The following is a 24,404-nucleotide window of genomic DNA, read 5'->3' as shown; positions in this document are numbered from 1 at the left end:
CTTATTACCCAGACATATTTCCCATACTATTCCCTTAGAACTACATCACATCTTCCTACTTTAGATATATATATATATATATATATATATATATATATATATATATATATATATATATATATATATATATATATATATATATATATATATATGTATATATATATATATATATATGTGTGTGTGTATATATATATATATATATTTATATGTATACAAATATACATACCTACATATATACATACATACATGCATACATATATATATACAGTATATATGTTACTGTATATATATGGGTTATGGAAAAAATCCGCGAAGTGGTGAATCCGCGATGGTCGAACCGCGAAGTAGCGAGGGTTCACTGTAACTGGTATTTTTTGTAACTATCCAAACCCGTGACCTTTACCATAGGGTAGAAGAAACTCTTTAGCTATGGTAAGGAGCTCTTCTAAGAGAAGCTATAGTATGCAGCTATGAAAATTCATAACAAGGTATGAACAATCCAATTGGTAGTCACCTGTCAGCAGCAGGGAAGCACCGCCCGCGCTGGCTCAATCACAAACCATTTTTTAGTGCAGCTGGGACTTAAGGGGTCAGTGCTGACAGGATAATTTGAGTCAAGGACTCAGGTTTGTATAGTTAGAAAAATTACAGATGACTGAACTCTCAAATTTGTCATTTGTCCCGGCACATAAACAAACCATCTTTTACCACAGGAGGCTCTTTCTTAGGTAGGTGGAAATCCCTATTCTGACTGGCAGGAAAATTAACCCTGGATGTCCATAATCAGATACTGTACAGCATGCAGAGTGAGGGATCCTTACAACTTTAGGCAGCATTCAGTAATGGAATGGCATACCTTTGCAAGTTTGCCAAGTTACCTCACACTCCCCCTCGTAAGAGTGTGAGGATGACACCTCTTAGCTACTACAGAAATAACTACATATGGAGAGGGGCTTACCTATACACAGATCGAATTCAGCTGACATGTTATTGGATGCCGTGCCTCAAGAGAGGGAAAGATGAAAAGAAAAGAAAAGATCACTTATTCATACATTCACCCAAGACTAACACGTAAAGACTGCCCTCGATCTGGAGCAGTTAGTCCTGTGAGAGGAGCTACGGTAGCTGTACCACCTGCTATGCGGCTATAACATATCTTAGGGAGGATGTATCTAGGATCCTGTGGGTTGAGTCTTGCAGGTAGTGGGCAGTGAGAATCATTTAACATTTCCAGATAACCGACTGGAGCACCTACCCAAGATTATTATAGAAAGACAGGATCGTAGCCACTGCCCTGGCCTCCTGAGTAACCCAACCTCCTTCCAGAGTGGGATGTGAGGAAGGCGAATGGGTACAGTCAAAAACTTCCCTCCGTCAGGAGATCATATCGTTACCTCCATCTCGTGATGAGGAAGAGGAGTTGTTGGTGGTCTACTTGTATGTGTACGTTTAATGTAGTAGACATACAGCTATAGCTGGTCCTGGTAGTCTATTGCATCTTCTTGGCTCATGAACTGAGAAAAAAGATCCTGCAATTGAGGACAGACGGAATCCTGGTTTTAACTAGAAGCACAGGAACAAACGGAGGGAACAAGACCTGTCCCCAACGCTCGACAGGATAACCTCTAAAGGCGAGTCTTATGATGCTTGTTCCCTTATCTGTCAAAGCTATATCAAACAAGAAAACCCCTCTTCAGGGAAGGTTTCTGTATGAAGTAAGCCCCAACAGTACTACAGTCTCTTTTCCGTATTGCCCAAGGATGGCATGTTATCTCCCTCGAAGGACAAGTTCATTTAACACTCAATGCAAGTATGAAGATCTGACCATAATGCTGAATAATATTCTTATTCCTAATCCAGAGAGGAGCCATTTCCTTTTGGAGGTAAAATCAAACTCCTGGCTGACTCTGGCATAAGTTGGCCCACTTGTTTTGGCATCCTAAAATCGACAATTCCAGGAAGTATACCGATATCTCTTGTAAGACCTCGAGAGAAAACTGTCCTCTGCGAGATGTTGGATAACTTCCAGTCGTGATTCCACCGAGTTGTGAGTTTCTAGGAGTGTGGTCGAAGGAACATGTCAGACTGAGGCGGTAAACCCAATGAGCCTCTATCTGGAGGGGTAGAAGGTACGAGTACCCATTTTACCCGTGGTCCTCTAAACACTATCATAATTAAACCAAGTTGAGAGTGGCTTGGATTCGATTCAAGACACTCATCTGCTAGCGGAGAGCTTCGATGTCGAAGTCGTCTCAAGGATCCAGTAAAGGCTCTTCAAATGCTTCTTATAGGTCTGGTATTGCTGAGCATAACATTACAAGTTTCTGAATTTGCAAATCGATTGATTCTTGGCAAACCCATCAACGTCATGGTTTTCTTTGCTATCTGGTAATGCAAGAACCATTCTAGGACTACCTTCTTCATCATTTTGCCCCGTCTGTCCTTCCCAAATGTTCTTGATCCAGTATTACTGCAGCTGTTAGGAGTTACCAAGACAAGCACTGAAGACTAGTAGGACTTTGCCATCAGTTGGTAGACAGCAAAGAAAACAGTACTACCTTCATTGTTACTGTCTCTACAGTGGTGTTGATACTTATATCACTAAGTGACCAGTCAAAAGAGAACAACAGTGTTTAAAAGCTACTTCATGTTTCCATACTTTGAGATTGTATCAACCAAGTAATCCTTGCAACGTCTCTAGGTGTTACCGGAGGTGTATTCTCCCGCCTCCCTTGTTTCTTTTGACGTACCCGTGTATTACCAAAGATCCAGCGCACACACTAGCAGGAAGAAGAGCCCTTTAAATGGGTTCGTCCTGAACGGCACATTGCTGATCCAGACTGGGGCTGTCCTATTAGATTAAGAGTCCAAGGAGGTTTGCTGTCCTGTGAACAGTGTCTCTTCATATACTATTAGAAGGACTGAAAATAGAGATGACTGTTTGGAACAACACGTTCCAGGGAGCATAGGTCTTCCAGCTTCCTTCTGCTAAAGCTCTTTTGCAGATGGGGCCCTTGAAGAAGAGAGAAGACTACCTTTCGAAGACACCAGTTCATCCCGAGGTGGGAAGACTCCTCACCCGAAGGTGTTGATGGCTTTCCCAAACCGGTCATTGTCCATCACAGCCCACCACAGACACGACACCGTGGTGAAATCTCCCAGACCATGAATTAACAAGAGAAGTTTGTCCCAATGCGACTCTTCCAGGTGACTTAGGAGACAAATGCCGTTGGCAAGTGTCCCTGCTCTATAGCTGAGATAGATCAGGATCTGGCAGTAGGCCTCCTTCACATCAACTACCATGAAAAAACGGCCTTATTATTTCATGGCTATTTGGGATGTTCCTCTTGGATGAAGTGTGTCAAAATTCGTCCATATCCTGTGACAACTTTACTGCGTTGCGAGTAATCACACAGCTTGTGTAGGGAAAGATGGCAGAGGGTGTGGGCTGGGCTACTCGCATGATCTGGCCGTGCAGTAAGGGTGTGACAGGATGCGCTTCCTCAGAGGGAGGTGTGCCTAGAATTCCTGCGTCCAACTGTATATGAATGAACTCTGGAGAGAGGACCTTTACCTGGAGGCCAAGTCCTTTGACAATTCCTGACGACACGCTGATAAGGCTGATGGTGGTAAATCAGAGGAGGAGAGTTCGTGAACAGGAGGAGGAATCCAGACTGGAGCAACTCCACAGTTCCAAGCTCCAATGTGCAACAACAAACAATCCTATATCTGGGTTACTGGCCTCCTCCTACACATAGCATCCCAGGAGGAATCCTGCCCTTAGTGGAAGAGGCAAACATTGTGAAACACTTTGGTATTTCGCATGCTTGTATGCAATGTTACAATTTTCTTACAAATTTGTCAATAGCCTCTAACGATTCCAGGTCACCCATCCTAGAACTGATACCCCAATGCTGCTTAACTTCACTGCTCGGAAGAGAAGAGGTTTTCTCAGCGTGGTTTGGCCGTTGACTTTCATAGCAGGTGACTGGCCCTTCTAGGCACATATCAGCTGTGCTTTTGACCCTGTCTGCTCTTTTACAGATGTTAGTCAGGGGTCAGCATCCGTCCTCAGAGCATGCTGATGAAGAGCACGATTGGTACGCATGTCTCTTAAGCTGTCCGAAGCACATTTGGTACTAAAAAGGGGGAGTGGGCAGCAACAGGGTCGGAGCTCTCTGGTCGACCGGCAAAGGGTGACATGCCATAGGCTAGGACACCAGCAAGTGACAGCTCAGAATTATAAGACGAAATACATCTATTAGATAGGCACCCTATCTGTAAAAACTCTTGGGAGGTAGGTATATTCCTTTTAATTATACAGTACAATCCTCAGTACTTGCTCAGATTTGTATTTGTGTAGGAGTCATTTACAGTCTTTTCAGTCTAACTTGCTTCTTTCCATCAAATAAATATCAACCACAATGATATCTAATATTGAATTTTACAATTGGCATATATATTCACTAAAAATTGGTTAATGCTTCTGGATGGTCGAGGAATCAAACCTACGACTCAAGTTGAAACCAACCGTGCTATCAAGGGTTGTGTCTTTTGTAGGAACAAATAAGGGGGCTAGAAGTGTTACTCCATGGAAGAGCAATCTATGGATTCTGAAGAGAGGGAGTGTGATATTGACCCAAATTCTATTGAAGACAATTGTCAGCAAAATAAAACCACTCTGGCTGATCTTCATCCATAATGGGAATAAAAGTAACTGATAGTTGACGTGCACAACTACAAAGGTCCATTGGACAGACTTTCAAATTGTGTGCGAAAGTCGGAGAGCATACACATAAACGATGTTTAGCTCCCGCAAGCACTAAAATCTCGTTAAAGAGATCACACCCTTTCGTTCTAAGGTGAAGCATGATGTGAGTGACACTGAGGTGGAATAAACCCCCTACTCTAAACTCCTAACAAATTGAGCACACGCCAGTGGTCTATCAAGGTCAGTCACCCAATGAAAGGATTGTTCAAGAGAGTGTGCGGCCATGCCAGCATACTGTATTTTGAAGAGACATGTTGCCGAGTGCTCTGCACACTGATAATTGTGCGTTCAGGCGAGTGTACGCCGAGAGACAGCTTGCATTAAGCACAAATCTGAAGTCGCTTTGCAGACCAAGTATGGCGATAGATGATCAAAGTAATCAGTTACAAATAAGCGAAAATGAGTATGTTGAATCAGCAGAACTCACTAGGACACCTGTAGCTCCCACAAGTAAACAGAATAAACAGAAGGGAAAAGACTTTTTCATGCAAGGAAGTCTAACGTCTAACTGCAAGGTGGCATAGGTGAGACTCCTGCGTTCCCCATTGGCCAACCTATTAATGGAGACATAATAACATTAATGAAGTCTCTAACACGAGGACTATATCCCAAGATGCCATAGCATCATACCGAGAACAAATTACAAGAGTATCGTTAAAAAAGCAGGGTTGCGGTATCCTAATGCAAACGTACCTGCCTGGAATTTTGCCAGACTCGGGTTTGAGAGACACTTGAGCTCGATAGTTTCTTTAAGTGTCTGCAACCTCACCATCCCTGAGAGCAAAGGATGGGTGGTTTGAGGGAGCTCACATATGTTCCCCGCTGCCGACAGGTAACTATTGGACATATTGTTTAAACCTCTTTATATATTGTAATGGCTGTGTACTCCAGATTCGCTGTAAATCTATCATATGATATATGATGAGGATTTGTATGCGCCGGAACAAATCTGATTTTTATAAAAAAAAAAATAGTTGTCACTAAAACCAGACCTAAGACAAAAATACTTACGTCAGATCTCTTCAAACCCATTAAGGATGTACTGTGACGTATTACTCCACAGTAATTGCATGGTATGATGCTATTCCTTTCTCTTTTGTATCATGAGATAGAAGTCCTCTATTTATGAAAGATTTATATTGATGTTACAGTTTTGTTCTTGAATTACGTTACTTTAATTGTTCATTACTTCTCTTGTAGTTTATTTATTTCTTTTCCTCATTGGATTACTTTTCACTATTGGAGCCCATGGGCTTATAATATCCTACTTTTCCAGCTAGGGTTGTAGCTTAGCTAGTATTAATACTAATAATACCACCAAATTGCAAAGCTTACCTGGAATGGGACCAGGAATCTGTGGAGTTGTGGAGCCATCTGCATAGTTGAGGTTCATGCAGGCCTGGAGGCGCTGCAGCGCAGAGTACGATGGGTGGAGGGGTTGCTGAACCCAGACCTCATTGCCGCTGGCGACGGCGCTGACCCGGACCTCCACTACGACTCCCATGGCAATTTCAATCTGATTGAGGAAGGCAATGAATATGTGAGTGCTTTACTTTTTATAACTCAAAGAATATGATTTTTAAAACTGTCTTAACTTTATATGATTGTGTATTATTTACTTAAATTAGGTCTCTTTCTAAAACACTAGAGTACGTCACATATCAATACCTGCATCGCTTGGTTATTTATGACGCTCTGAGCGGGAGGCTGGGCAGGCGAACGACCGTGGACCTGCGCAAGCGTCAATTCTGGGTAACGGTTGATGGGGAAATATTCGCGAATCATGTCCAAAGCTGCCTCTACTTGTGACTTTGTACCTGTATTATAAAACAAGAAAAATAAATGGGCTGGTATAACACTTAACAGTCATTTCACTATAAATGCCTAAGTTGACACTGGTAAAAGTCTTTTAAATGGAATGAAAATATTGGTAAAACAGTACTTAATATAACCACTTAATAACTGTAAAACTCCTTGTGTTATTTGACTACTTCTGAAGTTTACAGATACAACAATAAAAATAAGAGGCTCAGAGCAAGAAAGGTAACCTTTTTCATCTTAAAGTACTGAGACACCGTTGCAGCACATTTCTATTTAGAACATTGTACTCCTCACGGCATTATTTGAAATAGTGTTGACTAATAAGTAAATGTCGTATATATAGATACTACAAAACACTAACATTGATAGATTCTCACGGTCACGCACCAGCAAATCATAGAAAAAAAAAAACTAAAGGCACACTTTCCTATTGCCAGGCCTGTTTAATTTGAAAATTTAGGGGCAAGGGCAAGGCATTCCACAAATAATTATTTGAGTATACATTCCCAATTATATATCAGTGATTTTAGAACTGTCTATGATAAAACCCACAAAAAGTCATATTACATAATTACAAATGGCCTTAAAATTTCACTTTCAAAGGGGCATTCACTCATATAACTGTGAATATACATCAAGATGAAATACAGTTTACCATATTCAGTTCCAAACAAGATTAACCCTTTTACTCCCAATGGACGCACTAGTACGTTTCACAAAACTCATCCCTTTACTCCCACGGACATACTAGTACGTCCTTGCAAAAAAATGCTATTTGCATTTTTTTGGACATTTTTTATAACTTTATGAGAAACTTCAGGCATTTTCCAAAAGAATGAGACCAACCTGACCTCTCTATGATGAAAATTAAGGCTGTTAGAGCAATTCAAAAAATATATATTGCAAAATGTGCTTAAAAAAATAATAACCCCTGGGGTTAAGGGTTGGAAAGTTCCAAATAGCCTGGGGGTAAAAGGGTTAAGGGGAGACTGACAGCTTTAGATAAGCGAGTTTTCAAGCGCTGACGAAACGACTATGATTCCTTTCCTGTACATGATCTTATATAACTAAATACTGTTACTTATATCTTTGATTTCATGACTGACATACAGAAGGTCTTCTGAGATACAAACACAAATTCAACTGAAGATAACAAAGATAAAGAAATTCTGTAATAACACATTATATCATTTAATCCATACATACATACACCAAGGCACTTCCCCCAATTTTGGGGGGTAGCCGACATCAAACAAATGAAACAAAAAAGGGGATGTCTCCTCTCTACGCTCCTCCCAGCCTGACAAGGGACTCAACCGAGTTCGGCTGGTACTGCTAGGGTGCCACAGCCCACCCTCCCACATCATCTACCACAGATGAAGCTTCATAATGCTGAATCCCTTACTGCTGCTACCTCCGCGGTCATCCAAGGCAACCGGAGGAAGCAGCAGGGCCTACCAGAACTGCGTCACAATCACTCGCCATTCATTCCTATTTCTAGCACGCTCTCTTGCCTCTCTCACATCTATCCTCCTATCACCCAGAACTTCCTTCACTCCATCCATCCAACCATTCATTTAATACAGTAGGTAAAATGAAATTGTAATAACCTGATATCCATTTCAGATGAAACAGGACTATTTCTTGACTTTTGTAGCTGGAAATTATAGATATGGGATTCAAAATTTGACTTATAGACAGCTTCTTGGAACCAATTAATTTTGTAAGTTGAGGACCTTCTATATACATATTTTTTCTAATTTATTCAAGGAAATACAGGCTTGGAGCATGCCATTAAGTGTGCATCCATCACAAAAAGTGTTCCCTCACTTCGTGGTCTTGTTGTTACCTAAATCCTGCAAATGGCTAGATCTGACTGTATCATCAAAAATAGAATGGAACTATTATAAACACATTCACATTTATTCAAACAGGACAGTAAGCAAAATTTCTTAGCTGCCATTGGACTGTACATTTGTACGAGACTAATATCTAAACCTACATAGGGGTGGACCTATGTAAGAAATAGCCAAAAGGTACACAGCTGTTTACAGTGCTTTAGTCAAGGTGCACTGGAAGCATTGTTTATAACCAATTTACAGAAGGGAAAAGACTACAATCAAGAAAGGAAAGACAGGACAGGACCAACCAGAAAAGAAAAAATGTTGTGCAAAAGTAAGATCACAAGAGCGAGAGATTGCAATTGAAAATAAGGCAAAACATAGGATATGAGATCAGCTTGTGAAGTGGAGGCATATCATAAGATTCATGTCTTGATTCATGAGTTGCTATCAAAATCACCAGGTCAGGGGATGAGGGGTTTGTTAAACCAAAAGTTTTCATCTAACAATTAAAGTAGCTGAAGACCAGAAGTAACGATACTCAAAACATGACAGAATAATGGAATTAAATAATTTCCTAAAGATAGGCCTCAAATACTTCCCGAGACTCAATATACCAATTTCTTATGCAGCTGAAGTGACAATCAAAAGGATATATTTCCTAAAATCTTATTTGAAATCAAGAATCACAACTTGAATCTTAAATGAGTTGAATACAGATAAAGGAAAACTTCCTATAGAGACAGGAATGAAGATGATACCAAGTTTGCACAATCGTATTTCTCTAACGCACTAATATTTTATCAACATTTGTTAGGGATTCGGATACTACGGTCTACATTAAGGAGATGGGACCAATGAAGACTTGCATCATCTGTATACCACTGTACTGTAATTGTTCATTGGCTACTTTCCCCTTGGTAAGGGTAGAAGAGAATCTTTAGCTCTGGCAAGCAGCTCTTCTAGGAGAGGGACACTCTAAAATCAAACCATTGTTCTCTAGTCTTGGGTAGTGACATAGCCTCTGTACCATGGTCTTCCACTGTCTTGGGGTAGAGTTTTCTTGCTTGAGGGTACACTCGGGCACATTATTCTGTCGTATTTCTCTTCCTCTTGTTATTTGAAGTTTTTATAGTTTATACATGAAAGATTTATGTTAATGTTGTTATTCTTAAACTTCTCTTGTAGTATATTTTCTTTCCTCACTGAGCTATTTTCACTTTTGGGGCCATTGGGCTTATAGCATACTGCTTTTCCAACTAGGCTTGTAGCTTAGCCAGTAATAACAATAATAATAAAATGCATTAGGCTTGTTTTTAAAACCAAAGCCCTTATATTTCCTTATACAGTATAAGACAACCTTTATATAAGACAATATAAAAAATCAAGAGCAAATTCTTATGAATTCCCCCCCCCCCCTTCTATAGTATAAGACAAAACGCAAAATTACAAAATCCTCTGTGTATACGGCTAGCCTTTGCAGCAACAGATATCAAATATTAATTTTGCAATTATGTTATTACAAATGTTGTTTTACTTATTGTCTCCTTTGAAATTCAAAATAAATGAAATAGACAACTTTACATAATGTTTTTCATTATAACGACGCCTAAAACAAACCATTGTTTTGGTTACGTTCCATCGCCCATCATAACGAACAAACGAACACATTTACACATTCAAGTGATAACTAATGATACTAATAGCTTTTAGTAAACTATGAAAATTGTTACTATAAAAGGTTTTGGAAAGTATATTAAGAATAGTTCTTGTTTTCTTTATAAGTGAGCATATCCTCGATAGCAATGGTTTGAATCAGCTGACAATGTTTACATTTTCTCAGCTGATCCCCTACAGAAAAAAGATGATTTCATTGATACAGAATTATTCATTGAATAGATTATTTAATAAGATATGCTAATAATATAAAATGTAAAAATTGATTTATTACCATTATTATCATTTTATTTCATAATGTGAATCTTTTCATGTACGAGACTCATTATCGCACTGAGGCCAAGGCTAGCCTACTGAATTCAAGGTTTCAATTTTAAAATGGTATTATTAGATAAAGCTAAATTAATCTAAAAGTGACTTATATGTGAAAATTTTAGGTATGTACACAATGTAATAGTGATGGTATTCATGGTTATATACCAATAAATAATAGCCCATCGGTAATAAAAAAAAGACCAGTATGATTGCTTAAAGAGCTTTCTTTAGAAGATATCCAATTTGAGGAAAAAGATAATGTTATATAGGTTAATTCTGAAGCCCTTGTGTGATAATAACCTTTGTATTTTCAGTTGAAGCACATTAACCTGAATAATCATAAATGATCTTCTGTATTCCCTTATGTATAACTGAACAGCATACATACATACATATACCAAAGGCACTTCCCCCAATTTTGGGGGGTAGCCGACAACAACAAGAAACAAAACAAAAAGGGGACCTCTACTCTCTACGTTCCTCCAGCCTAACCAGGGACTCAGCCGAGTTCAGCTGGTACTGCTAGGGTGCCACAGCCCAACCTCCCACATTTCCACCACAGATGAAGCTTCATACTGCTGAGTCCCCTACTGCTGCTACCTCCGCGGTCATCTAAGGCACCGGAGGAAGCAGCAGGGCCTACCGGAACTGCGTCACAATCGCTCGCCATTCATTCCTATTTCTAGCACGCTCTCTTGCCTCTCTCACATCTATCCTCCTATCACCCAGAGCTTTCTTCACACCATCCATCCACCCAAACCTTGGCCTTCCTCTTGTACTTCTCCCATCAACTCTTGCATTCATCACCTTCTTTAGCAGACAGCCATTTTCCATTCTCTCAACATGGCCAAACCACCTCAACACATTCATATCCACTCTAGCCGCTAACTCATTTCTTACACCCGTTCTCACTCTCACCACTTCGTTCCTAACCCTATCTACTCGAGATACACCAGCCATACTCCTCAGACACTTCATCTCAAACACATTCAATTTCTGTCTCTCCATCACTTTCATTCCCCACAACTCCGATCCATACATCACAGTTGGTACAATCACTTTCTCATATAGAACTCTCTTTACATTCATGCCCAATCCTCTATTTTTTACTACTCCCTTAACTGCCCCCAACACTTTGCAACCTTCATTCACTCTCTGACGTACATCTGCTTCCACTCCACCATTTGCTGCAACAACAGACCCCAAGTACTTAAACTGATCCACCTCCTCAAGTAACTCTCCATTCAACATGACATTCAACCTTGCACCACCTTCCCTTCTCGTACATCTCATAACCTTACTCTTACCCACATTAACTCTCAACTTCCTTCTCTCACACACCCTTCCAAATTCTGTCACTAGTCGGTCAAGCTTCTCTTCTGTGTCTGCTACCAGTACAGTATCATCCGCAAACAACAACTGATTTACCTCCCATTCATGATCATTCTCGCCTACCAGTTTTAATCCTCGTCCAAGCACTCTAGCATTCACCTCTCTCACCACTCCATCAACATACAAGTTAAACAACCACGGCGACATCACACATCCCTGTCTCCGCCCCACTCTCACCGGAAACCAATCGCTCACCTCATTTCCTATTCTAACACATGCTTTACTACCTGTGTAGAAACTTTTCACTGCTTGCAACAACCTTCCACCAACTCCATATAACCTCATCACATTCCACATTGCTTCCCTATCAACTCTATCATATGCTTTCTCCAGATCCATAAACGCAACATACACCTCCTTACCTTTTGCTAAATATTTCTCGCATATCTGCCTAACTGTAAAAATCTGATTCATACAACCCCTACCTCTTCTAAAACCACCTGTCAACTTCCTAGGACAAGTCACACTTTTTCCTTCACACACAGCTTACGTAGGCCGCTTCCCTTGCATAGCAAGGTGCGAAGCGAGATGCAGGGACTCTTTATTGTTGAGTGCTGAACAGAATACGATAAAATATCAATTTTAGAAATGCGTGGGTCTAAATTCATAAATTTCAACCCAGCGAGCATTGAAATAAAATTTAATGGACCAATCATGCTACCATGAGGAACACCAGATCAAAACTATATAGCATAGTCATAATAATGTCCATCTACTGCTTCTCTTCGCTATCTATCAGTTAAATATCAAATAACAATAAGAAATGATCCTCAAACTATCATCTGTCAAGTTTGAAAATGACGCGTTCATGATTAGGACGATCATAGGCAGCACCAAATTCCAGACCAGTCACACAAACTTCACGACTTCACGACTACAATAGAGGGATTTCTAAACAGAACTGGAGATCGTACGAATACGATCACAAGCTCCAAGGACCCTTTAAAAACAAACTGCTAACTACGGAACAGTTGATTACTCTCAGCATAACCATTCTTGCATTTTACCAAACGATATCAAATAATAAAATTACAATAAGGGATGGTAACTGGCAAGAATAAAGCTATCACAATCACATTAATAATGAAAACAAAAACAAGGTGAGCATGACTATATGATGAAAGGTAACAAAACTATTCTGTTCGAAACAACGAAAAATTTCGGAAAAACCTGGTCTTCCACTGTCTAGGGTTAATTCTCTTCCTTAAGGGTACACTAAGGCCCACTATTCTGTTTCCTTATCTACTTTCTTCGCTGGACTATTTTCCTTGTTGGAGCCCTTATACGGCTTGTAGCATCCTGTGTTTTCCCCTAGGATTGTATCTTAGCTAATAATAATAATAAAATGGAGATAACATCATGCAAAGCAAGGTACTCAAGGTACTCACCAGGATAAGAACTTCAAGTGATTAATAGTGAAGGCAAAGATAGGGATAAGGCAGCCTTATTCCTTCTATGAAAGCTTGCCAAGAATTAACTTGGAAAAAAATAAGATAATAAAACTGACTGAGTAATCTGATAGAGCTTATCATCAAGCAAGAGAACGTGACCATGGAATCCAAGGTACAGAGGCTACAGCATTTGACTAAACAAAAGTCTGATCTCAGTGTCACTATCTTCCACATGAGCTGCTTAAAATGGCGTACATTTCTTCTACCCTAAATATGGTGAGAACAAAAGATATAGTAACTTTGTTTTCTCAGATGTTCAAGAAGAGAACCATACCTAGAATTATTGAATGTTAGCGTATTGAAAGGAAATCACTGTATTGCCCAGACGCTTTCTGCCGGTACTATGACGTCACCAGACATTATGATATGAACTCGACAGATATTAAAACTTTTTTTAATAAGACAAATTCGGAGATTTGTATTTTTCCTTACTATACAAACCTTAGCTATTTAAAGTGGGTAATTACTTTCGGCGTAGCTGAAAGGACGAGCCATTAAAATTTTAACGAGGGTTTACGACCCCACCACTAGTTAGCGGAGGGTAGGGAGGGTAGTTAGCTACCCTCCCCCCTCACACACCTGTGTGGTAAGCTCACTTTGCTTAGAGGTAGAACTTCACGGGGGACAGGGCTGGCGGGCAAATTTGATTAAATAGCTAAGGTTTGTATAGTTAGAAAAATACAAATTATCTCCGAATTTGTCATTTGTTCCGTAACTGGAATACAAACCACGTTATCTAAAGTGGGAAACTTAACCCTTAGGAAGGGTGGAATAAGTTCCAGCCATACTGGCTTTTGGCTTTGCCCGGGGACTCATTATCTGAGTGTGTCAGCACTCAACAATAAAGAGTCCCTGCATCTCGCTTCGCACCTTGCTATGCAAGGGAAGCGGCCTACGTAAGCTGTGTGTGAAGGAAAAAGTGTGACTTGTCCTAGGAAGTTGACCTGAAGTTCTTTAGATGGAAACTTTAGGCTAGGACACTCCCAATACCACCTCGTCAGGGTATGGGAACACAACAGTATTAACTTAATACTAGGAACACAAGGGAACATGGTTTACCTGCATTGGTTTGAGGTCAGCTGTGCAGAGAACCCAGGATGCTGCTTTCCCCAAGAGAGGGGAGGATGAAGAAAAGAATAAAGGCCAGACATACCTTTTCTTTCATGCAGACTAAAACCGGGTGACAATGCCCTCAACCCTCTGCTACTTGTCCATTAAGGAGCCTGAGGTTTAAACCAGCTGTTGTGCAGCCACCACAGGGCCGATAGAGAACGTATCGAGCCTCCTGTGGGTCACGTCTTGCAGATAGTGGGCAGTGAAGGTCGTTTGACGCTTCCTTACCCCTGCTTGTAGAACCTGCGTCACTGAGAAGTTCTTCTTGAAGGCCAAGGACGTAGCTGCTCCCCTGACATTATGAGCTCTAGGACGACATGATGGAGGAGGGTGAGGATTCGGGGACAGATGAATTGCCTATGGAATCCATGCTGAGATGGTGTTCTTGGTAACCCTCCTCCTCGATCTCCCAGTGCTAACAAACAATGCCTGCACTTGGGGACAAACTGCAGCTGTTCTACAAAGAGGAAGGCGAGCCTTACGTCTTATGCGTCCTCTGGGAGCAGCACGCAAGCCATCGGCAGTCCTCCGAAGAGGAGTCTCTGTCAGTGAACTCCCCCGGGGGGGAGAATCACCCGCAGGAGAGACCGTTGGACTTAGTTCCTCCCTCGAAGGATGTTCAGTCAACAGTACGGCCTACACTACCACTCGACGGCCTCTCGCGAGAAGCCGACTGAGTGGGAGCTTCGGAGGAGGTTTGGGCCACGGAAGAAGAGCCCTTAGGATGTTCCTTCTTCAAAGAAACCTTTGAAGGAGAAATATCCCGTTTGGACTTCTTCTTCCGGCGCCGGGAAAACCTCTCCCACTGGGAGGTAGACCACTCCCTACATTCAATACATACGTTATCACTATCACACCGTTGACCCCTACAATAAGGGCATAAGGTGTGTGGATCCGTGTCTATTGACAAAATGAAGGTCCCACAAGGGCGTTCAGGTAACCCAGGGCACTTCCGCATTGTAGAGGCCAACTTCACAACACTCGAGAAAAGAAAAAGCAAAAAGCATAGATTAAATGGCTTTCGTGTAAGCGAAGGTGACAGCGGACACGTCCGACTAGCACCCGAGCCGATAGCAAAGTGAGCTTACCACACAGGTGTGTGAGGGGGGAGGGTAGCTAACTACCCTCCCTAAACCCCGCTAACTAGCGGTGGGGTAGTAAACCCTCGTTAAAATTTTAATGGCTCATCCTTTCAGCTACGTCGAAAGTAATTATCCACTTTAAATAGCATGGTTTGTATTCCAGTTACGGAACAAATACTTTTTACTGAAAATGATTATTTTATATTATCAATAAACGAAAATGCAAATTTACCAAGATACAGTAAATCAGTTTACTTTTTAAACAAGAAAATAGATTACAGTGCACTTCTAAGGAGATATTTGTCCTAACAGCGTAGTATTTCCGATAGACTTAGGACGTCATCACCCAGAAAAAATTATTGTGAAGTCAAACAGTCATAAACCACGTATGTCGTAAGTCAACGACTACCTGTACATTGGTCATTCGTTATTTCTTGTTTCTTTTCTATAATGAACCCTTTGGCTTGTAGCATCCTGCTTTTCGAACTAGGGTTTAGTTTGGTTAATAATAATAATAATAGTCTGAGACATCAATACAAAGAACAGTCCTTTCTTAGAGTACAGTACAAAATATGAGATGAAAAATAGTTGGAATGAAACCTGATGGCAGTAAGCCAGAACAATATGAACATATGAGAATCCTAAAGGGAAAGCAAGAGAAAAACATTTTTAAAAAGATTGTGGTTGAGAGACCAAACTGACCATAACTGGAAGCAAAGCTATTGAAGCACAGAGCAGAAATGTTATTTTCATTAGTAAAATAAATTTTTGAATATACTTACCCGATAATCATGTAGCTGTCAACTCTGTTGCCGACAGAAATCTACGGTCGGGATACGCCAGCGATCGCTATACAGGTGGGGGTGTACACAACAGCGCCATCTGTGGTCAGGTACTCCAGTACTTCTTGTCAACACCACCTCAATTTTTTCCTCGGTCCACTGGTTCTCTATGGGGAGGAAGGGTGGGTCAATTAAATCATGATTATCGGGTAAGTATATTCAAAAATTTATTTTACTAATGAAAATAACATTTTTCAATATTAATCTTACCCGATAATCATGTAGCTGATTCACACCCAGGGTGGTGGGTGGAGACCAGCATACATGTTAACAAAGAAGCCAAGTATCCCGTATTTTATTTTATTAGTTATTCAAAAATAACATAAAATAAATAAGTACCTGGTAAGGAAGACGACTTGAACCATTACTCTGCCTTTATTAAGTACGTCTTCCTTACTGAGCGTAGCGGTCCTCTTAGGATGCTGAACGACTCTTAGGTGCTGAAGTATAAATGGCTGCAACCCATACTAAAGGACCTCATCACAACCTTTAACCTCGGCGCTTCTCAAGAAAGAATTGACCACCCGCCAAATCAACAAGGATGTGGAAGGCTTCTTAGCCGACCGTACAACCCATAAAAAGTATTCAAGAGAAAGGTTAAAAAGGTTATGGGATTATGGGAATGTAGTGGCTGAGCCCCCGCCTACTACTGCATTCGTTGCTACGAATGGTCCCAGGGTGTAGCAGTTCTCGTAAAGAGACTGGACATCTTTGAGATAGAATGATGCGAACACTGACTTGCTTCTCCAATAGGTTGCATCCATAACACTCTGCAGAGAACGGTTCTGTTTGAAGGCCACTGAAGTAGCCACAGCTCTCACTTCATGTGTCCTTACCTTCAGCAAAGCAAGGTCTTCTTCCTTCAGATGAGAATGTGCTTCCCTAATCAGGAGCCTGAATTAGTAAGAAACTGAGTTCTTAGACCTTGGAAGAGAAGGCTTCTTGATAGCACACCATAAGGCTTCTGATTGTCCTCGTAAAGGTTATGACCTTTTTAGATAGTACCTAAGAGCTCTAACTGGGCAAAGTACTCTTTCCAGTTCGTTCCCCACCAAGTTGGACAGGTTTGGGATCTCGAACGACTTAGGCCAAGGACGTGAAGGAAGCTCGTTTTAGCAAAAAACCGAGCTGCAAGGAACATGTAGCCGTTTCAGATGTGAAAACTATGTTCCTGCTGAAGGCGTGGATCTCACTTACTCTTTTAGCTGTTGTCAAGCACACGAGGAAAAGAGTTTTTAATGTGAGGTCCTTAAAGGAGGCTGATTGGAGAGGTTCAAATCTTGATGACATAAGGAACCTTAGGACCACGTCTAGATTCCAGCCTGGAGTGGACAACCGACGTTCCTTTGAGGTCTCAAAAGACCTAAGGAGGTCCTGTAGATCTTTGTTGGTGGAAAGATCCAAGCCTCTGTGGCGGAAAACCGCTGCCAACATACTTCTGTAACCCTTGATCGTAGGAGCTGAAAGGGATCTCACGTTCCTTAGATGTAACAGGAAGTCAGCAACCTGGGTTACAGTGGTACTGGTTGAGGAAACTGCATTGGCCTTGTACCAGCTTCGGAAGACTTCCCCTTTAGACTGATAGACTCTGAGAGTGGATGTCCTCCTTGCTCTGGCAATCGCTCTGGCTGCCTCCTTCGAAAAGCCCCTAGCTCTTGAGAGTCTTTCGAAAGTCTGAAGGCAGTCAGACGAAGAGCGTGGAGGTTTGGGTGTACCTTCTTTACGTGAGGTAGACGTAGAAGGTCCACTCCTAGAGGAAGAGTCCTGGGAATGTCGACCAGCCATTGCAGTACCTCTATGAACCATTCTCTCGCGGGCCAGAGCGGAGCCAACCAACGTCAGCCGTGTCCCTTTGCGAGAGGCGAACTTCTGAAGTACCCTGTTGACAATCTTGAACGGCGGGAATGCATACAGGTCGAGATGGGACCAATCCAGCAGAAAAGCATCCACGTGAACTGCTGCTGGGTCTGGAATCGGAGAACAATACAACGGGAGCCTCTAGGTTATCGAGGTAGCGAACAGATCTATGGTTGGCTGACCCCACAGGGCCCAAAGTCTGCTGCAAACATTCTTGTGAAGGGTCCACTCTGTGGGGATGACCTGACCCTTCCGGCTGAGGCGATCTGCCATGACATTCATATCGCCCTGAATGAACCTCGTTACCAGCGTGAGCTTTCGATCTTTTGACCAGATGAGGAGGTCCCTTGCGATCTAGAACAACTTCCACGAATGAGTCCCTCCCTGCTTGGAGATGTAAGCCAAGGCTGTGGTGTAGTCAGAGTCCACCTCCACCACCTTGTAAAGCTGGAGGGACTTGAAGTTTATCAAGGTCAGATGAACCGCCAACAGCTCCTTGCAATTGATGTGAAGTGTCCTTTGCTCCTGATTCCATGTTCCCGAGCATTCCTGTCCGTCCAAAGTCGCACCCCAGCCCGTGTCTGATGCGTCAGAGAAGAGACGGCGGTCGGGTTTCTGAACAGCCAAAGGTAGACTTCCTTGAGAAGAAAGCTGTTCTTTCACCACGTGAGAGTAGACCTCCTCTCTTCGGAAACAGGAACTGAGACCGTCTCTAGCGTCATGTCCTTTATCCAGTGAGCCGCTAGATGATACTGAAGGGGGCGGAGGTGGCGTCTCCCTAACTCGATGAACAGGGCCAGCGATGAAAGTGTCCCTGTTAGACTCATCCACTACCTGACTGAGCATCGGTTCCTTCTGAGCATGCTCTGGATGCATTCTAGGGCTTAGTAGATCCTTGGGGCCGACGGAAAAGCCCGAAAAGCTCGACTCTGAAGATCCATACCCAGGTAGACAATGGTCTGGGATGGGACGAGCTGGGACTCCTCAAAATTGACCAGGAGGCCCAGTTCCTTGGTCAGATCCATAGTCCATCTGAGAATCTCCAGACAGCGACGATTTGTGGGAGCTCTTAAAAGCCAGTCGTCTGACGGAGCCGGACACAAGATCATGGTACTGCTGCACAGTCTGTGAACTGTCAACCATGGGGAAGCGAGGAAGTACAGCGACAACCCGAAACTGTCCAGACTGTCTGGGTCGTACAGACAACTCCTTATCGGGTTGCTGAGGTTGCCGCACTGCGTCACAGCAAGTCACTTCTGCTGGTTGTTGAACGTCTTCCCAGTGACACACTGACTCCGTAAACAAAAAATCCTCTAACAAGGAACTAAGCTTGGACTGCATGTCTTGCAACAAAGCTCAAGGTCTATGGGAGCAGGTGTGGTAACAGACGGGGTTAGCGACTGAAGTGGAACCATTACCCTCCCTGGAAGCATGTTATGCTTAAATAAAAGTCCATAGGAGGCTAAGCAGCTAAAGGCTCCTCTCCAAATGACAGAGTCCTCAAGGGAATATCAGAAGGAGGGAGAATAGCCTTTCTCATCTACAGGAACCATATCCGAGAAAAGCTAAGTTCTCTCAGTGAGGGTTTCACTGGTGCAAAAGCAGCAGACCAGAAGGCAACGTTATGAAACTGCTTGACAGTCTTGTGAGTTGGCAACAACCAAAGATGTGTGACTGAGGAGCATGCGGTAAGGTATGCAGAGCATGCTGTATGTAGAGCATGCTGTAAGGTAAGCAGAGCATGTTGCATGGCGTGCGGCTTATGCTGCATGGGATGAGGCTCATGCTGCATGGGATGAGGCTCATGCTGCATGGGATGAGGCTCATGCTGCATGGGATGAGGCTCATGCTGCATGGGATGAGGCTCATGCTGCATGGGATGAGGCTCATGCTGCATGGGATGAGGCTCATGCTGCATGGGATGAGGCTCATGCTGCAAGGGATGAGGCTCATGCCGCATGCGTTGAGGAGGATGCCGCATAGTATGAGGCTCCTGCCTCATGGGTTGAGGCGGTTGCCGCATAGCATGAGGCTCCTGCCTCATGGTTTGAGGAGGATGCCGCATAGCATGAGGCTCCTCATAGCATGAGGCTCCTGCCTCATGGGTTGAGGAGGATGCCGCATAGCATGAGGCTCCTGCCTCATGGGTTGAGGAGGAAGCCGCATAGCATGAGGCTCCTGCCTCATGGGTAGAGGAGGTTGCCGCATAGCATGAGGCTCCTGCCTCATGGGTTGAGGAGGATGCCGCATAGCATGAGGCTCCTCATAGCATGAGGTCCCTGCCTCATGGGTTGAGGAGGATGCCGCATAGCATGAGGCTCCTGCCTCATGGTTGAGGAGGATGCCTCATAGCATGAGGTTCCTGCCTCAAGAGTTGCGTCTGCCTCAAGGGTTGAGGAGGTAGCTGCGCAGAGAGAGGCTCTTGCCTCAAGAGTTGAGGCGGTTGCCGCATAGCATGAGGCTGCTGCCTCAAGGATGAAGGAGGTTGCCGCAACGCATGAGGCTGCTGCCTCAAGGATGGAGGAGGTTGCCGCAACGCATGAGGCTCCTGCCTCATGGGTAGAGAAGATTGCTGCAAAGCATGAGGCTCCTGCCTCAAGGGTTGAGGAGGTTGCCGCATAGCAAGAGGCTCCTGCCTCAAGGAAAGTGGAGGTTGCTGCATAGCGCTGGTACCTGGCAACTCCCAATGCGGCAGCTCACGCATGGAGGCAGGAGGAGCCTCAACATCATACGTCTGGCAGGGTGGACTGCGCAGAGGTGGAGGAGCGCTCGCAGGAGGAGGTGTGCTAACCTTCTCTGCCTGAAACTCCTGCATCAAAACCGCAAGCTGAGACTGCATTGTCTGCAGCATAGACCACTAGGGTCTATGAAAGACAACAACAAACGGAGCTACTGTCCGTTGAGACTGAGGGTCTAAAACAGCTGGTGCGGCAACAGACGGAGTTACTGCCTGTTGCGGTACCACCTTGCCTCTCTGGGAGGTGTGCAGTTGTCGTACTGCAGCAAGTCGGAACTGACTCAGTGCTAATGGCTACACCTAGGAGTTGGACTTGCGCGGAAGAGACCGACTTGCACTTAAAAGCTGCAAGATTTGGTCCATGGTTTCTGCGATAAACCTCTTCCGCAGACGAGGAAAAAATGGGCTCTCTCGTCTTTGTGTGGGTGGGGTGATCACGTCGGCTACGTGAGTTGGTTACACCCGAAACCACGGAGGGAAACGTCTGTTCGTCGATCAAGGCCTGATGAACCCATAAGTCCTTCGACGTTACTTCTCCCCTGGGCTTGGGAGCTTGTAAGAGGTCCCAGACTAGGCGAACAACTGGCACGAACAGACGAACCCTCGAACGCAACACTGTAACACTTTGCGCTTATCACTATCACTTTTGATTTTCTGTTTGCACTTATTTCACTGAACTCGAAACTTTAAGTGGTTTGTACCTGAAACACGCAATTCTATCCTTCATTAAAAGTTAGTAATCGCGAAAACAGTATTACAATGTAACAGAAAAACATAATGAAAGATAAATAATTCAGTGGCTGGAAAAGAGACTAAACACTAGATCAAATAAACTACGTTTAAAATCTCTCACCGCAAAAAGCCTGGGAACAAGAATAAAACTCTAGAAACGTTTACCTTCTTCCCCTAAAGAGACTGGGGAGAAGAGCAAAAACGATAACAACGTTACCCGCTTGAACGAAACGTTTACCCTCCTCTCTCTCCCTCCGTCTCTATCTCTCTCTCTCTTTTGACTTAGAACCTGAGAGATGAGCCCAATTATATATATCGTTAAAACATATTATTGTTAAAGGAAAAAAACTGAAAGATTTCCCAAATAAAAAGTTCCTTTATTAGAATTAAAACCATTTAAGCTAAGAAAGAATGAACAAAACGCTAGAATCGGTTTACTCTTACTGCAACGTGAAACCGTGAATCTCTCTCTCTATCGTAACGATAGAGCGCAAGTTGAACGTTCTGAACGTCAACAACTGCAGAGACAAAACAAAACGTTAGTTCAACTTTGAAAACAGTACGAGACTATCAAAGAAATTCTTTCAAAAACATTAAAATAGCATAAAATGTTAACAGGTAAAAACGAAATGACGGGCTCAATGTTAATTAACTTCGGTTCTAAGAAAAGACCGCCTACTATTAGGAAAGGTCGCATATTTAATAAGTTTATAATAAAAGGAAGTTAATCGAAGAGGCCTATAAAAGGCGGAGAGATATAAAATAAATCTATAACTTTGTTAAGCAAAATTAAGAAAGAGTCTATACTCTCTTCGACACCAACACTTCCGTCTAAGGGAAGGGTCGGCCATTTAAAAGTGAAAGAGAGTTCATACTCTCTTCGTCACCAAAATTAAATCAAATTAATTCCAAAAACTTGCTAAGCTAATGATAAAGCTTCCTGAATAGCGAAGGCTAAACTCTAGAGCAAATACATCACCAAATCGTGAACAATAACTCCAGAATCAACAGCGTATCCATGTAGGTCTAGCCGGTGGCACGACAGAGGAAAAATTGAGGTGGTGTTGACAAGAAGTACTGGAGTACCTGACCACAGATGGCGCTGTTGTGTACACCCCCACCTGTATAGCGATCGCTGGCGTATCCCGACCGTAGATTTCTGTCGGCAACAGAGTTGACAGCTACATGATTATCGGGTAAGATTAATATTGAAAAAAATAGTATAAAGAAACGAGAGCGAATGAAAGGTTGTGATAAAAAAAAACTATAGAACAGAAAAACACGTGCAAAAAACTGCCACTCGCGATGTCATTTCCTTACCTTCAACGGAGCACATCTTAAATACTCTGTTTCTGTGGGGGCCTACGATAATGGAAGCATCTGTAGCAGCTTTGATCTTATTGACAAAGGCTCCCTTTTTGCCAATCAATCGGCCAACCAACACCTGAAAAATATCATTGTTGAAATACAAAACTGGTATGGAAACAATCAAATATATTTTTGTTTCACAGATACAATTTATTACTATCACTAAAGCTTTGAAACTCTGAAAGACAAACGAGAAAGTGTGTTTAAAACAAACTGAAGATCTCAAATCTTGATAAAGTCTTGTAACCAGAGATTTGTAGTATAGACAGAGATCAATAAGAATACAGTTCATTCTAAGCCATACCTACTCCATTGTAAGGCTCAATACTAAACATTATTCTAGAAGTTTTATTACAGCTATGACCAAATTATGGAATGATCTTCCTGCTGAGGCAGTTGAATCATTAGAACATTGGAAGTTCAAACTTACAGCAAATGTTTTGATGATGAACAGGCTTTCATAAGTCTCTCATCATAGTGCATATATGATAGATCTATTTTAACATTGTTTCGGATCTTAAAATATTGAATATTAAATATGCATTACTTCTCCTGTAGTTTATTTATTTCCTTATTTTCTTTCAAAACTGGGCTATTTTTTCCTGTTGGAGCCCTTGGGCTTATAGCATCCTGTTTCCTCAAGTAGGGTTGTTACTAGGCTGGTAGTAGTAGTAGTAGTAGTAGTAGTAGTAGTAGTAGTAGTAGTAGTAGTAGTAGTATTATGTCCCCATCACCTAATTCAAATCTACTGCTTTCTTTCTTCCACCTTTGTATACAACCTATTTAATTTTTACTTTCATGTGGCAAACTGTGCGGTTTCCCTCCAGTCATACCTCAGCACTGAATAAGCCCACTGGGACTGGTTTGTTTAGCCAGTCAATAATGGCTGACAAAAATTCAATGAAATCAATAAAACCCTGAGAAAATAAAACCAGCCAAAGACTACTATAAGCTGAACAGAGACGTTTGAGCTGCATAAACATTACCCTGCTAGGGAATTTACAAACTGGATCTATAAATCTCAACTTGTTTAGCCAGGTGTTGGATCTATGAGGCCATTCCAAGCACAAGTGCAACTGGGGAAACCCCTAAGTTACACTGAAGTAAAAGTTAGAAAAGATTGAACAGATAAACGTTAGAAAGGAAGCCGGAACGGAGGTAAAGTAGAAGGAAATAAAATTGAGTGCAGCTGGGGGACCTCTCCTGTACTTCGCCTATTACTCCAGGCTGAAACCTCTCGCACCAAGACCAAAGAGAAGTTAGTCATGGTACCTATCTGGACAACGACGCGTGTCAGAAGAAGAGCCGTTTGAAGCGAGATAAAATGAATACCGAGCAGTTATATAAGATTAACATTTTAGGAACAAATGATAAATCCACTATACTTACAGATGAAAGTTTAGAA

At 42.4% G+C, this 24,404-nt stretch overlaps 1 protein-coding gene across 3 annotated transcripts in view; it reads right to left on the bottom strand.

Moving 5' to 3' along the window:
- The window catches only part of LOC137618720 (KH domain-containing protein akap-1-like), a 78,943-nt gene that overhangs the window by 12,342 nt on the left and 42,197 nt on the right, over window positions 1-24,404 (bottom strand). For all 3 annotated transcript variants that reach the window (XM_068348884.1, XM_068348886.1, XM_068348885.1), the window contains 3 exons: window positions 22,952-23,075; window positions 6,440-6,588; window positions 6,107-6,287 (listed from right to left, as the gene is read on the bottom strand). In XM_068348884.1, the coding sequence (XP_068204985.1) occupies window positions 6,107-6,287; window positions 6,440-6,588; window positions 22,952-23,075 (454 nt within the window). The remainder of the gene's footprint in view (window positions 1-6,106; window positions 6,288-6,439; window positions 6,589-22,951; window positions 23,076-24,404) is intronic.

This window comes from Palaemon carinicauda, chromosome 25 (genome assembly GCF_036898095.1).
Source record: "Palaemon carinicauda isolate YSFRI2023 chromosome 25, ASM3689809v2, whole genome shotgun sequence".
Lineage (NCBI taxonomy): Eukaryota > Metazoa > Arthropoda > Malacostraca > Decapoda > Palaemonidae > Palaemon > Palaemon carinicauda.
Note: the sequence above shows the minus strand (reverse complement) of the source record. Positions and strands in the feature narration are given on the sequence as shown.